This window comes from Notechis scutatus, chromosome Z (assembly GCF_049901735.1).
Source record: "Notechis scutatus isolate UNSWTSFEM ecotype Mainland chromosome Z, rNotScu1.2, whole genome shotgun sequence".
NCBI classification, from domain to species: Eukaryota; Metazoa; Chordata; class Lepidosauria; order Squamata; family Elapidae; genus Notechis; species Notechis scutatus.
The window spans coordinates 136,867,017-136,880,934 of NC_142025.1; the positions used below are offsets into that span (position 1 = coordinate 136,867,017).

The following is a 13,918-nucleotide window of genomic DNA, read 5'->3' on the forward strand; positions in this document are numbered from 1 at the left end:
CAGAGCCATTCAATTGCCCTTCCTTGCATCATCCAGCAAACGTATTGCTGATTCAACCAAACTTAGCACATAGACAACCTACAAAGCTAGCTGTGACTTTTGACAGCAACCAATCAGGATACTCTTCCTGTGCCCCAGGAAGTTCAAAGCCTAGAGAGGGCATAAAACCAAAGGACTCTCAGCATCTTTTCCCTTCTTTCTTTACCCAGGGCATGTGATCCTGTCCATCATTAAACCATCTTTCCAAGCAGTCACCATGTTTCCAGTGTCTTTCTTCCCCACTTGGAACTGAACCCAGAAGGATATTTCTTCCAACGCCAACTATTTATTTATTTTTTTATTTATTTTATTTGGTTTGTCAATTGCTTATAAAATAATAGGTATAAGTAAAAACATAGTTATGAATACATGGATACATATAAGAAAAATAAAAGAAACAATAGGACAGGGACGGTAGGCACTTTGGAGCGCTTATGCACAGACCTCTTAGGAAAGGGGTGAGGTTAATAGTAGACAGTCTAAGGTTAAAGTTTTTGGGGTTTGGGGAAGAAACTACAGAGTCAGGTAGAGTATTCCAGACATTGACCACTCTGTTGCTGAAGTCGTATTTCCTGCAATCAAGATTGGTGCGATTGACCTTGAGTTTGTATCTATTGTATTATCTTGTATTGTTATGGTTGAAGCTGAAGTATTCATTGACTGGTAGGACATTGCAATGTATGATTTTATATACTATACTACCTTCTGAAGGCGGCGTAGTTCTAGGTTTTCTAGGTCTAGTCTGGTGGCATAAGGTATTCTGCAATGAGTAGAGGAGTGGAGAACTCTTCTTGTGAAATATTTCTGGACTTTCTCAACTGTGTTAATATCAGATACGTCATGTGGGTTCCAGACTGATGAGCTGTATTCGAGTATTGGTCTAGCAAATGTTTTGTATGCTCTAGTTAGTAGTGTAATATTACCAGAGAAAAAGCTACGTAAGATTAGGTTAACAACTCTTAATGCTTTTTTGGCTATGTAGTTACAGTGGGCTCTAGCACTTAGATCAACTAAGAGCATGCAAAGATTTAGTAAGCTTCTCCTTTTCTATGCATGACAATTTCAGGTGCTCTTTTTCTCCTAAAAGGGAGAAAAAAAGGGATGCAGTTGCCCCAATTAAAAAAAAAAAAAAAAAACCAAATTACCATTTGCTTTATGGCTAAAGCTACCTTGTATTTGGAGAGTCTTTTCAGTGATTTTTTTTCCACATTAGCACAAACTTCAGAAAGGGGGAAACCGTACCACTGTACAGAAAAATACTTCAGTTGAACCAAACCCATGAGATTATTCCACTTTGCAAAAAAGAATCAAAGGCAAGGAAAAAAAATTGCTCTGATGGTGCAGATTGAGATGGTTTGGACAAACAGATCAAGAACAGGATATTAGAGCCCCCATGGGAGTGTTACTTAACCCTGATTCTGTTCTGGGTTGTGCCATTCTCATACAAAGATCGTATACGTTTTAGAGTATTTGTCTATGTTTTGTGCATCGTTAGGCAGAAAAATCCTACTGCTCCTTCGCCACTAATAACTTGCTGCCACAAGGGTCCACAGCAAAACCTTGAGGATTCCAAAATGACATTTGTGTCAAGAGTTATTGTACCAATGATGTTAGTGCGTACTTGAGTCATAATGTAGGATGCAAATACCTAAAAGTCATGGCATCTGCATGACGCTTATATCATCATTTACCCACCCCCGAATACCATCAGTTACTTAGAACACTTTCTATAGTCATCCCTCCATTGCTGTGCCAAATTGATGGGATTGCAATAATGAGGACGGGATGAATATAACTTCAATGACAGCTAGGGGCTGCTATGAAGTTGCTCTAAGTACCTAGTGGAGAAGCCACCTTATTAACATCACTGTGTGCTGTCTTCTTTACACTTGACAACTTGGTGAGAGATTGCATTAATTTTGCAAATTTCCCAGTGGCTAGAAATTGACTGGCAACTTCCTTCAGGGCACTAATACAGACAATGAATCAATTAGGTATCTTCCACTTTTATCAGACTTTGACCTTCCCATGGGAAGGAAGGTGAGAGTCAGAGATGAGATGTGTAGAAAGCATAGCAATTTATTTCTCTCTGGATTGTGGATTCAGGGCCTCACTTTTTTTGGCCTTCTCCCTCTTCTCCAATCTCCTGCACCCACCCCTCATCCCCCTGCTATAACCCCAAGAAATATGACTTGCTTACCTTCATCAGTACAGACTCAGAAAGCTTTTCCCGGTTCACTATCTTAATGGCAACTTTCTGCCCTGTAATGCAGTGTACTCCCAGCTTCACCAGACCTATGGAAACAAGAAAGGCACTAGAGTTCTACCGTAATGCAATCTACCAAAGCTTTGAGAAATCAGTTCATTCCATTCTCTGCAATGGCACCTCCTTCAAATGTGCCTGTTTACTAGCACATGCTTGGTAGCCTTCAGAGATGAGGAGCTGCAAGGCAGGTAAAAGATGCATTGGCAGAGAAAGGATAGAGCAGAAGAAGGCTGTGGATGAACTGGAACTAGGTAGTCTTCGACTTACAACAGTTCATTTAGTGACCCTTCAAAGTTGAATCTCTTCAAGCCTTTCCTTATTTCTGAGTTCAAGTGTTCTCCATCCATTCTTGAGTAGGCAGCAACTATACTGATGTAGTTGCCCCCCTCTACCCCGTCTCTTTTCTGCCACTAACCTCTCTCCAGAATTCAGGAAATCTTTGACTTACAACAATTTATTTAGTGACTGTTCAAAATTATAACGGCTCTGAAAAAAGTGAGTTATGACCGGTCACGTGATCAAAATTCAAGCGCTTGGCATCTGATTCATATTTATGTCGGTTGCACTGCCCTGGGGTTACTTGAATCCCTTTGCGACCTTCTGACCAATGACGTCAATGGGGAATCCAGATTCACTTAACAACCAACCACGTGACTAACTGCGACACATGACTAATTCACTTAACCACTTTGGCCAGAAAAGTCAGGAAATGAGGCAAAATTCACTTAATAACTATCTCACTTAGCAACAGAAATTTTGGGCTCAATTGTGATTTTAAGTCAAGGACTATCTGTAGTCTTCCATTTTTTCCCCTATGACTGAAATAATTCGCAGGTATCTACATTTACTGATTCTTACAACTTCCCAGAAAAACTCATGAATGGTTTCGGAGCATGTGAGAAGCTGAAAGAGTGGCCATACACAGCCACCTGGTGTTCTTGGGTCATTGCTCTGAAATTTAATAACTCGAACCAAATCTTGCATTTTACTTAACATCTCTTCAAAGCTAAGTTTAGGGCTTGGCAGAGAGGCTTGAGACAGAGAAATAACTTTTGCTGTATGGACAAGAAAGAAATAGAAGCAGAGTTAGCTGAGAAGTTAGAGGGTTAATACAGAAGATACAAGAATGGTGGAAGGATCTCTTCTCAAAATTGCTATTTAACCAGGGTTGCTCTCTTCACTTGTCATATTTGTAAATTTAGCATCTATTAAAGATATTATAAATAGCAATAATGCAATATTTGCAAAGCAAATCTGAGCATGTGTTCCATGGAAAACATTTGTGTGTGTATTTCCAAGTATGTGCATAAATGCTTCAGTGCTATCTTATCCATGGGGCATAAAACCCATGTAGTATTGTTTGGGAAATAAACTAGATTAGAATAACAGAGTTGGAAGGGACCTTGGAGGTCTTCTAGTCCAAACCCCTGCTCAGGCCTGAAACCCTATACCATTTCAGACAAATGGTTGCTTAATCTCCTCTTAAAAACTTCTAGTGTTCAAGCACCCACAAATTCTACAGGCAAGTTGTTCCAGTGATTAATTATTCTGTCAGGAAATTTCTCCTTAGCTCTAAGGTTGCTTCTCTCCTCGATTAGTTTCCATCCATTGCTTCTTGTCCTACCTTGGGTGCTTTGGAGAATAGCTTGACTCCCTTTTCTTTGTGGCAGCCTACCTCAGATACTGGAACACTGCTGGCATGTCACTCTTAGTCCTTGTTTTCATTAAACTAAACATACCAATTCCAGCAACTGTTCTTTATCTGTTTTTGACTCCAATCTCCTAATCATCTTAGTTATTCTTCTCTGCACTCTTTCTAAAGTCTCAATATTTTTTTAATATCATGGCGAACAAAACTGGATGGCCTTCACAACACTAATATTAGCTTGCAAGGAAAATGCTTATACTCTGGAATTAATCCAGAGTATAGGGACATTCAGAGATAGGACAGTTCCAATTCCCACTGAAATATAGTATCTTTTCATCATTAGCCCCTTTTTTTCAGTATTCCCCACTTCTCTGCAAGATGCAGAATTAGAACTGCAACTTTATCTGTCTTGAGCTGTCCTCAAAGTAAGGATGACCAAGGATGACCAAATAAATGCAAAAAAGCAAACATACTAAGCATTTTAACTTTCTGTATTTCTCTGACACCCTCTGTGACAATAACAGAAATACAGGTAGTCCTTGACTTACGACAACAGTTGAGCCTGAAATTTCTGTTGCTAAGTGAGGCGGTTGTTGTGACTTTTGCCCCATTTTACAATCTTTCTTGTCACGGTTGTTCAGTGAATCACTGCAGTTGTTAAGTTAGTAACACAATTGTATAAATGCATCTGGCTTCCCCCTTGACTTTGCTTGTCAGAAGGTTGCAAAAGGTGATCAAATGACCCCAGGACACAGCAGCCTATATGAACCAATTGCCAAGCATCTGAATTTTAATCACTTGATCTTGGTGATGCTACAACAGTCATAAGTGTGGGAAACGGTCATAAGTCACTTTTTCCAGTTCCATTGCCACTTCAATGTCAATCAAGGACTATCTGTTATTACAAAGATTACCAAACATATAATGGCACAAATATTTAATTTAATTAACTGGATCAAGCATTGACGATAAGCCAATATTATTCCCTTACCATAAAGAAAATGATGAAGTAGAAAATTTGTGGGAAACCTTTTCACCCCCTTATTTTATGCATGTATTTCTCTGCATTTGACAAGAGTTTCAGTATAGGCAATAATGAGCTGGCACGGATAGATAAATGTCTATCTATATAGCATGTCTATATCTAAATGTCTATCTATATAGCCATAGATCCTTCAGACATTAAATGATGCTGCAGGACCAGGGTAGCAAAAACAAACATGTGAATATCATGACTATATTGACTAAGAGGAGAAATTCAAAATCCCAGTTCTACTCAAAAGCATGATCTCTACGTCTGGATTGTGCTGCAAAAAAATTTATTTTGATGAGCAGGAGGATTTCTAGCATTCTTACTTTTATTTAAAGCTGGCCACAGCATGATGGCAGTTAGAGATAAGTGCCTTAACATTCACAAAAGAGAGATGAAATGCTGTCACATTTCTTACATTCTCAAAGGTTATGAATGGATCTTTAATTGATTTAAATTTCCTGCCTCTTACTTCTCTTTTCAAGGATCGCAATGCTGTAAACACTTAAAGACTAAAAACATCGAACGGATTCTATGAATTAAAGGCAGTTGTTTCCTGAAATTACCATAAATCAGACCATAAATCCTCCTGCTTTGAAATATAATGAAATTGGTTTCTGATATAATATCAAAATCATATTTTAAAACTGGACTGGATCCAACCACATTTCCTCAACTATCCATAAACTAGTTGCACTTGTGCCTTAGTATTTAGGTACCAACTCTGCAAATAAACCCCCAACTATTAGTTCACAGAATTTTAGCAAATCCATAAAATTAGTTCTTTTTTTAATAAATAAAGATAGATAAATGGAATCTCTGTCCTTTCTCTAAGGTTGTATATATGGTTCTATTCTTCTTTTTCCATCATTTTTTCCCACAACAATCCTGTGAGGTAGATTAGGCTGAGAGAAATAACGGCTTCCAGAAAAATCATCCATTGGACTTCAAGGTTGAGTAGAGATTTTAAAGTCAAAATCGCTCCTAGGGTGGTTGTTGCTGTTTTTATTAAATGGATGTCAATGAATTTTATAGAACATTCCACTTAAAATATTTGACTTGTATACCTCAAATTTTCAACTAATAAAAAGGACAAATCCACTGCATCTAACCAAGGATGATGCTGTCATCATGGAATCCTTCTTGGCCATATTCTCTTCTTCTACAGAAGAAAACATCAAATGGATTTGAGGACAAAAAGTGATAATTCATGTCTCTGGTCTATGACATAGTTGGCAGTTAGTTAGCAAGAATCTGGCACTAGCACTACAAATTGTTGATTCCTATCTCCCTTAATATACTGTCTAAATATGCAATTTAGACAGTATATTAAAGGAGACAGGAATCAACAATTTGTATAGGCTGTGTTTCCAGTTATACAACATGAACACAGCCAAGAAAAAAGCTTGTTGTTTCTCTTTATTTTGTATTGGTTAAACCATACCTAGAATATTGTGTGCAGCTCTGGGCACCACATTTTAGGAAGGATAGTGACAAACTGGAGCAACCTAGATATAAAGGAGGCTGGAAGAGGAAAAATCTTATGAGGAATAGTTGGAGTTGTTTCTGGTGTTGTTTCACTTAGATATAATTGAGGGAAGACATGAGTGTTGCCTTCAAATATCTGAAGGATTGTTATTATAGAAGCCAGACAAAAATTCTGACAAAATTCTTAGAGATGTCCTATAAGACAGGACAAAAAAGAGGACAACTGAGACTAAGCTATAAAGAGGTACATTTCAAGTGGACATTGGGAAAAATGTCAGGCTGGTAAGTTCTGTTCAAGAATGAATTAGAATGCCTTGGAAGGTGATGATATATTTTGGTGGGGGTATTTGAAAGGCTGGGCAGCCATCTGTTGATACCAATTCCTGCATATGGTAAGGGCTTGGACTGGATCAGTGATCCCCAACCATGGAAAATTTTAGAAATGTTGACTTCAACTCTCAGAGTTCTCAGCAATGGCCAAGCTGGCTAGGGAATCCTGGGTACTGAACGCCACTCCTCAGGAAGTTACCAAGGTTGGGAAATTTTGGACTACATTATCTCCAACTCTTATTTTATGATTCTATAATTGTAAGTCAATGAAAATGCTTAACTGAGCTACATTTTACCAAATTAGTTTCATTGCCTGAGTTGGAATAACACATAAGAAGCCACAGGACTGCCATGTAATCCATCCCCTTGGTCTGTGTGGGGGGACCCAAATTAAAGGCTTGTTGATAGATGGATATTATCCTCTTCTTAAATACATCCAGGAAAAAAGGATCCAAAAATCTCTTTATCAGTGATACTTCTATCAAACTACATTTACTGATAAGAACATGTTCTTAATGGTTTACTAGAATTTATTTTTCTAAAATTTAGAGCCATTGTTCTGTCCTGAATTCTGGAACAAGAGGAAACAGATCTTGATTTTGAATAGTGTTGCCATATTTTGCCTCAGTCATGTTTTCACAGTTTTTCCTCAACTAGCTATCCCTATTTTTGCTACCGTGTTTAGCTACCATGTCCACTATGGAATCTATAGATTCCAGAATACAGGCCAACAGAGTATTCTAGCAGAAACAAAATCATGGCTGTGGGCCCAAAGGAACTTAGGTTTCATTGGGTTCCCAACCTTGAAAGCAACTGAACCCATTGAATACAATCACGTACACATACATTTTTGCATTCTTCAAATGAAGCTGGAGAGAAATATTAATTAAGTCAGACCAGACGTTTTCTATTTATTGGCCTTGCTCCTTTCTGGATCTCTGCCGGAGATCTTGTGGTTAAACTAGATGTTTGTGATACAGCCATTTGTAGTATGAACATATACTTGTACCATTTACGTAGGCTGCATTCACACCGCATGTTAAACTAAAATCTGGTTTGCTGATCTATGGTTAAGTGTCAATATTACCACACAATGGAGTACCTTGGGGTTAGCCTGGAGAGGGAATACTTCTCACTTCTCTTTCTGTTGCTCCTTTTTGTGCAGAATCAGCCCATAGATCTAGCTTGTCCCTCAATACACTGGCATCTATAGTAAGTGCTCACATTGCATTTTTCCTGGGTCATCACAGATGTTCACTTCCAGGTTGTTTTGTGCATCGTCTCAATTTTCAAACTATGCATTCACTCCCTGGCATCACAAAGCTCAGAGGCCTTGGATATGAGTATATGTTGGCAGGGACCCAGTTCCTTCTGGAATTGAGTCCATGTAAATCCCTGTAGCAGAATTAGACAGTCCAGCAGACTGTAGACATTTGAACTAAAATTTCCCTAATCCTTGATCCTTCATCTTGGTAGATGCAGCTGATGGGAGTTGGTCCAAAACAAATGTAGGGCACTTGTTTGCCTGCACCTGTCCTGGTAAAAGCCTTCTTTATAGATTCTCTCCTCCCAAATTGGAGAAGGAGGAAATGTTAGGGAGTAGAAGAAACAGCGAACACAAGGTCCCAAGAAAATCACTTAGTCTCTTCAAATCTTTTTGACAGATAGACAACTAAGATAACTCCAGCTTGGCAAATTTACAGAAGGCAAGCTGATACTGTATACATTTTCTACATCTTTTGGCTCCACTAATGGACCCTGTAGTCTACAATACTTAAATGGCACTAAGTTGGTATTCCTTGACAAAACTGAGTATTTTTTCAGATTTGTACAAATAATTCCCAACCACGTTATCCTCCCTATATGTCCAACTTTAATCTCCATAACCCCTGGCCATTTCTAATGTTGAAGCCTACTTGAAAGGGAAATTGGAAATACCTTAATTGACCAACCAGGTTTCCTTTCTTGCCATTACATCACGTAGCATCTTGAGATAGCATTTATACCCGTGCATTCCATTTTTAAATATGTTTTACTTATGTTGATATTGCTGAGTTTATTTTTTTCTTCAATTGTTAAAAAAAAGTTCTGCCATCAAACTTTTTCTCTTGCTAGACCTCTAACTATGGCTTTGATATCACTATGGGCAAAAAATAAATTATCTGCTAAAGGCTGCAACATAATTATGTCCCAATATATACTCATTTACTGGGAAAAGAACAAGTGAATATCTTAATTCAGTGGCTCCTAACCTTTTGGGCCCCAGGGGACGATTTGGTGTAGAAATGTTTTTCTGTGGAGCAGAGGGGACGTGGTTTCGCATGCTGCCTGCATCCCATGGATGGGGCTTCACTTTGTTTGCACAGCCTGGTTTCTGGCATGCCATGGCCCGGTGGCAGTCCACGGACTGGGGATTGAAGACCCCTGTCTTAATTTGAGCTGAAGATGTCATTTAATACCTAACAGAATTTCATACATTGACTTCTGAAGCTCTGAAGATATATTCCTCTTTATGGCTATGTTTACCAACATAATGAAAAGAAAAGCAATCTTATCTTAAAAATAAATGAATACAGTTTGCCAAAAGGCAACTAGAAAACATTCCATACGTAGTATTGGTAGTAAAACTGAATCAGTTGAAGGACACAGAATTTTATAGTGAGCCCATAAAAACAACTTTTTAAATATTGGCTAAATTACAGCCCTCCTTTGACCTTGATGTTCAAGTTCACATCATTGGGATATAAAGAAATGGGAAGGATCGATTTCCACATTCACTATTTCCCCCCCACACACACAATATCATAATACATACTACCTAGAGGACCCCATGGTGAGATAGATGGCAAATAAATTTAACAAATTAAAAAATGGATAGACAAGCAGACAGACAATTGTCTAACATAACTGGTATATGAGAAAAGAAGACAGCCAATTGTTAAGGACATTTTAATTTGTATTTCTGTGCTGAGCAGGGGATTGCACTCAATATACTAAATAGCTCTTCCAGTTCTATGGTTTTATTATTCTTAGTGTGTCATATCTATATATCATACCAGTACTATCAAATTAGTCAGATCGGGTCTCAGACTGTTTTGGTGATGTGTAAAATAAACAGTCCTGATAAATCACAGGAAGGCTAAAGGAAGGGCAAGTGCCCTTAACCTAGAGCAATGTTTCTCAACCTTAGCAACTTTAAGGTATGTGAACTTCAACTCCCAGAATTCCCCAGCTAGCAGGGCAAGTATTTATTTAATATTTATCTTATTTAAGATAATGTATATGACACCCATTTACTCTCAATGACTCTGGGAGGCTTACAAAAAATAAAAACCCAATATACAAACAGTAAAAACAATAATACTCTCCCTCCCACATCCACCAACTTTGAAAAATATTGACCTAGAGACAGAATAACAGAGTTGGAAGGGACCTTGGAGGTCTTCTAGTCCAACCAGGGGTGGGATTCTACTAGTTCACACTTATTCTCTAGAACCGGTTGTTAACATTCTAAGCAGTTTGGAGAACCGGTTGTTAGAAGAAATTACTGGCCTAATCCTGTAAGGAAGGCAGGAAGGAAACATTCTGGTGTTGCTTACAAAAACTGCCTCTCCATTAACCCTTATTACATTCTTGGCAGGACTAGACTTCCTGTCTCCAGAGCTTCTCCGGAGTTTTTTCCCCCTCCTTTGCTAGTACTTTGGTTGTGTGGATTGACCATTCAAAGTTACAATGGCACTGAAAAAAGTGACTTATGACCATTTTTCACACTTATCACTGTTGCAGCATCCCCACAGTCACGAGAGGCCATGCAAGGAGATGCGTGCCTCGATGTGAGTGATGTTGAGTTGGCCACGCCCAGCCACTCACATGACCACCAAGCCATGTCCACCCAGTCACATGACCACCAAGCCACGCCCACCAACTAAGCCATGCCCATAGAACCGGTTGTTAAAAATTTGAATCCCACCCCTGGGTGTGGGGAGTGGAAAGGAGGATCAAGGGTGACAGTGAATTACGTATCTCAGAGTTGGCTGGCCCAAGGTCAGAAATTTTGCAATATGGAGGGTGAAAGATGCGAGGAACCAGTGCAGAAAAGTCAGAACAGAAAAACAGATGATTACACTCAAAAGTAACTTATGAGTCCTTTTAGTTTGCTCCTCGTATGTGTACTGCAGGTGGCAAGTGTTGGCCCAAAAATGGATGATCCCAAAACATTAAGCAGAGTAAGATCCAGCTGGGAACCCCAGGACTGTGGACCAAAAGAAGAAGATTTAAAAAAAAACATTTGAATAAAGCAATGTCAATCCACTTCCATGCCACAGCCAAACCCGCCCTCCACCCTACATGTAATTTAAGCTTAAATAAAGGGAGGGCTTAATTTTTAATGCTTGACAATGATCCTATTGCTATTGTAGGCAATGGTCATAGAATCAAATATCAGGACAGAAAGGGCTTTTTTTCCTAAATATTCTTTTGGCGCTTTTTGCTGTCTTCATAAGTAAACACATTAAACAGCCTCCCCTTCCAAACAAATTTTGGATTATAGTTCTCAGATTCCCCAACCATTGGCATGTGGGGAAATTAGGGTGCTATCACATCCATAAGGTTGGAAGATGAGGCTGGATTAAATATTTATCTTTTTATTAGGATACGCAGTCTTCATCAGCCTTGCATATTTGCAGTTGACTTTGGATGGAGGCAGGCTAAAAATATTGTAAAATAAAAAAATTAAACAAGTGGTAAAGTGTTTCATGCAGCAATGGGTTTTGGCAGAGTTGTGTTTAGAGGATGTGGTCAGATGAGTTTTTGTGTATTTTCTGCATGTGTAAAAAATGGCAGGTGTCCCTGCCCATAAGATGTTTTTTCAATCTCATGATCTATGGTTTTATGTTCTATGGTTGTTAGTCTGGAGCAGAGCCACCACAAATAATGAAGGCCACCTATATTATTAATGAAACCCGAAAAGAGAGGAAAGGGGTCAAGATCCCATTAACGTAGTTTTCAATATTTAATCAATTTAAACAAGCTCATCTTTGTAACTCCCTTATCTTTCTTGCTAAGGATCACTTTGCAAATTCTGATGCATGGTTCTGTATTAATTTTTCTTTTATTGCTTGTTACAGAACTGTGTTAATTAAAAGAGATATTAGCTGTTTTATTCAAAAACCCCAGAAAAACTTATTTGTCTTTCAATGTATTATTAATAGATTATATATACATATACCCTGTTTTTCCAACAATATGGCCTCCCCCAATAGGAAGTCCCAGCATGTTTTATAGGCATGAAATGAAATTAAGCCCCTCCCCCCAAATTAAGGCCTATATTAAAACATGCGAAATGGGGGAATGGTGGGGGCTTGCTGTTAGGAAGTACTTTTGTTGCACACCGGATATGGTGCTGCCTGCGTTGACCCCGATACGAAGTGCCCCACCAACGCCGAGGTCAACATCCAAGCCATCGCCGCCCGCCCGCCCAAAGATGCAAGGGGGGGGGAATTAAGTCACCCCCCGAAAAGATGGCCTAGCCATTTTTTGGGGGCTCAAAAAAAAATAAGACCCGGCCTTATTATATGAGAAACACGGTACATATACATAAATGTATGTATGTATGTATGTATGTATGTATGTATGTATGTATGTATATATGTTTTTTTTACCTGTACAGCTGTACTCACTTAGGTGGAAAGCTGCTGCTTCCGTCACCATCCCCAAACTACCAGGAATAGCCCCGGATTCCTAAGAATTGCAGAGTTGCAGTGGCCCCTTGCTCTCCCAGCAGTACAGCATTAGCAGCAACCATGTTTGCATGCACCAAACTCAGTCAGCAAGCACTAAAGGCGTTCCAAAGAATTACTCTTACTGTTATGGTTTTATTGCTATAATTCTATTTATTGATATCCCATTTATTTATTTTTTCAATAATTCAAGAGGGCGATCATACCTAATGCTTCGTCCTCCTCCTAGTGCTCTCAACAGGGAGATTGACACCACTGCCAAATTTATTAATGCGGGTGTCTGATAAGAGGAGGGGCTCTTCTGGCGGTGGTATTGAAAGTGTCTTTAGGAATCATGGTCACTCAGAGATTAAGACACTGGCTGGAAACCGGCAGTCCAGGTTTGAGACCCAAGTGCCACTCGACAGGGTGAGTTCCCATCCTTGCCCCAGCTCCTGTCAACCTAGCAGTTTGAAAGCATGCAAATGCAAGTAGATAAATAGGTACCACTTTGGTAACAGTGGTAACAGTGCTCCAGGGGTGGGATTCAATTTTTTTAACAACCAGTTCTGTGGGCGTGGCTTAGTTGGTGGGCATGGCTTGGTGGGCATATGACTGGCTGGGCGTGGCCAACTCAACATCACTCACATCAAGGCATGCATCTCCTCGCCTAGCCTCTCATGACTGTGGGGATGCTGCAACAGTTGTAAGTGTGAAAAATGTCACTTTTTTCAGTGCCATTGTAACTTTGAATGGTCACTCCACATAAGCAAAGTACCAGAAAGGAGGGGGAAAAAACTCCAGAGATGTTCCTGAGACAGGAAGTCTAGTCCTGCCAAGAATGTAATAAGGGTTAACAGAGAGGTAATTTCTGTAAGCAACACCAGAATGTTTCCTTCCTGCCTTCCTTACAGGATTAGGCCAGTAATTTCTTCTAACAACTGGTTCTCCGAACTGATTAGAATGTTAACAACCGGTTCTAGTGAATAGGTGCGAACCTGTAGAATCCCACCCCTGCAGTGCTCCATGACATCCTGATGGCCACATGACTGCAGATACATCTTCGGTCAGCGCTGGCTCAATGGCCTTGAAACGGAAATGAGCAATGACTAGTGGAGTAAAAATCTGCAGGGACTCCTTTACCTTTTTTAAATCTTAGGTATCTATTCATTGGTTATGCCAGGCATCCTTCTCTGAAACAGAAGATGTATTCTGGGATTTGCCCTGTCCGAAGCCATGGGTCTCTTCTCTCTCATGGTTGCATTTTTAATTCTGTTTGCCATGTGAAGAGATAAGTTTCCAACATTGGCACTAATCAACTGCAATGATTCTGGGAACCTGAGTTTGGAAAATGTTTATGATGGAAATGTATGCTACTTCCAAAGCAACTTCTTCAAAGA

At 39.4% G+C, this 13,918-nt stretch overlaps 1 protein-coding gene across 5 annotated transcripts in view; it reads right to left on the reverse strand.

Moving 5' to 3' along the window:
* BRSK1 (BR serine/threonine kinase 1) overlaps positions 1 to 13,918 on the reverse strand; it is a 60,045-nt gene that overhangs the window by 39,140 nt on the left and 6,987 nt on the right. For 2 of the 5 annotated variants that reach the window (XM_026677593.2, XM_087947520.1), the window contains exon 2: positions 2,240 to 2,334. The exons of 2 other annotated variants lie outside the window; for them this stretch is intronic. In XM_026677593.2, the coding sequence (XP_026533378.1) occupies positions 2,240 to 2,334 (95 nt within the window). Of the gene's footprint in view, positions 1 to 2,239; positions 2,335 to 13,918 lie in introns of those variants that run through there. One more of the 5 variants, XM_087947522.1, reaches the window with a different exon arrangement.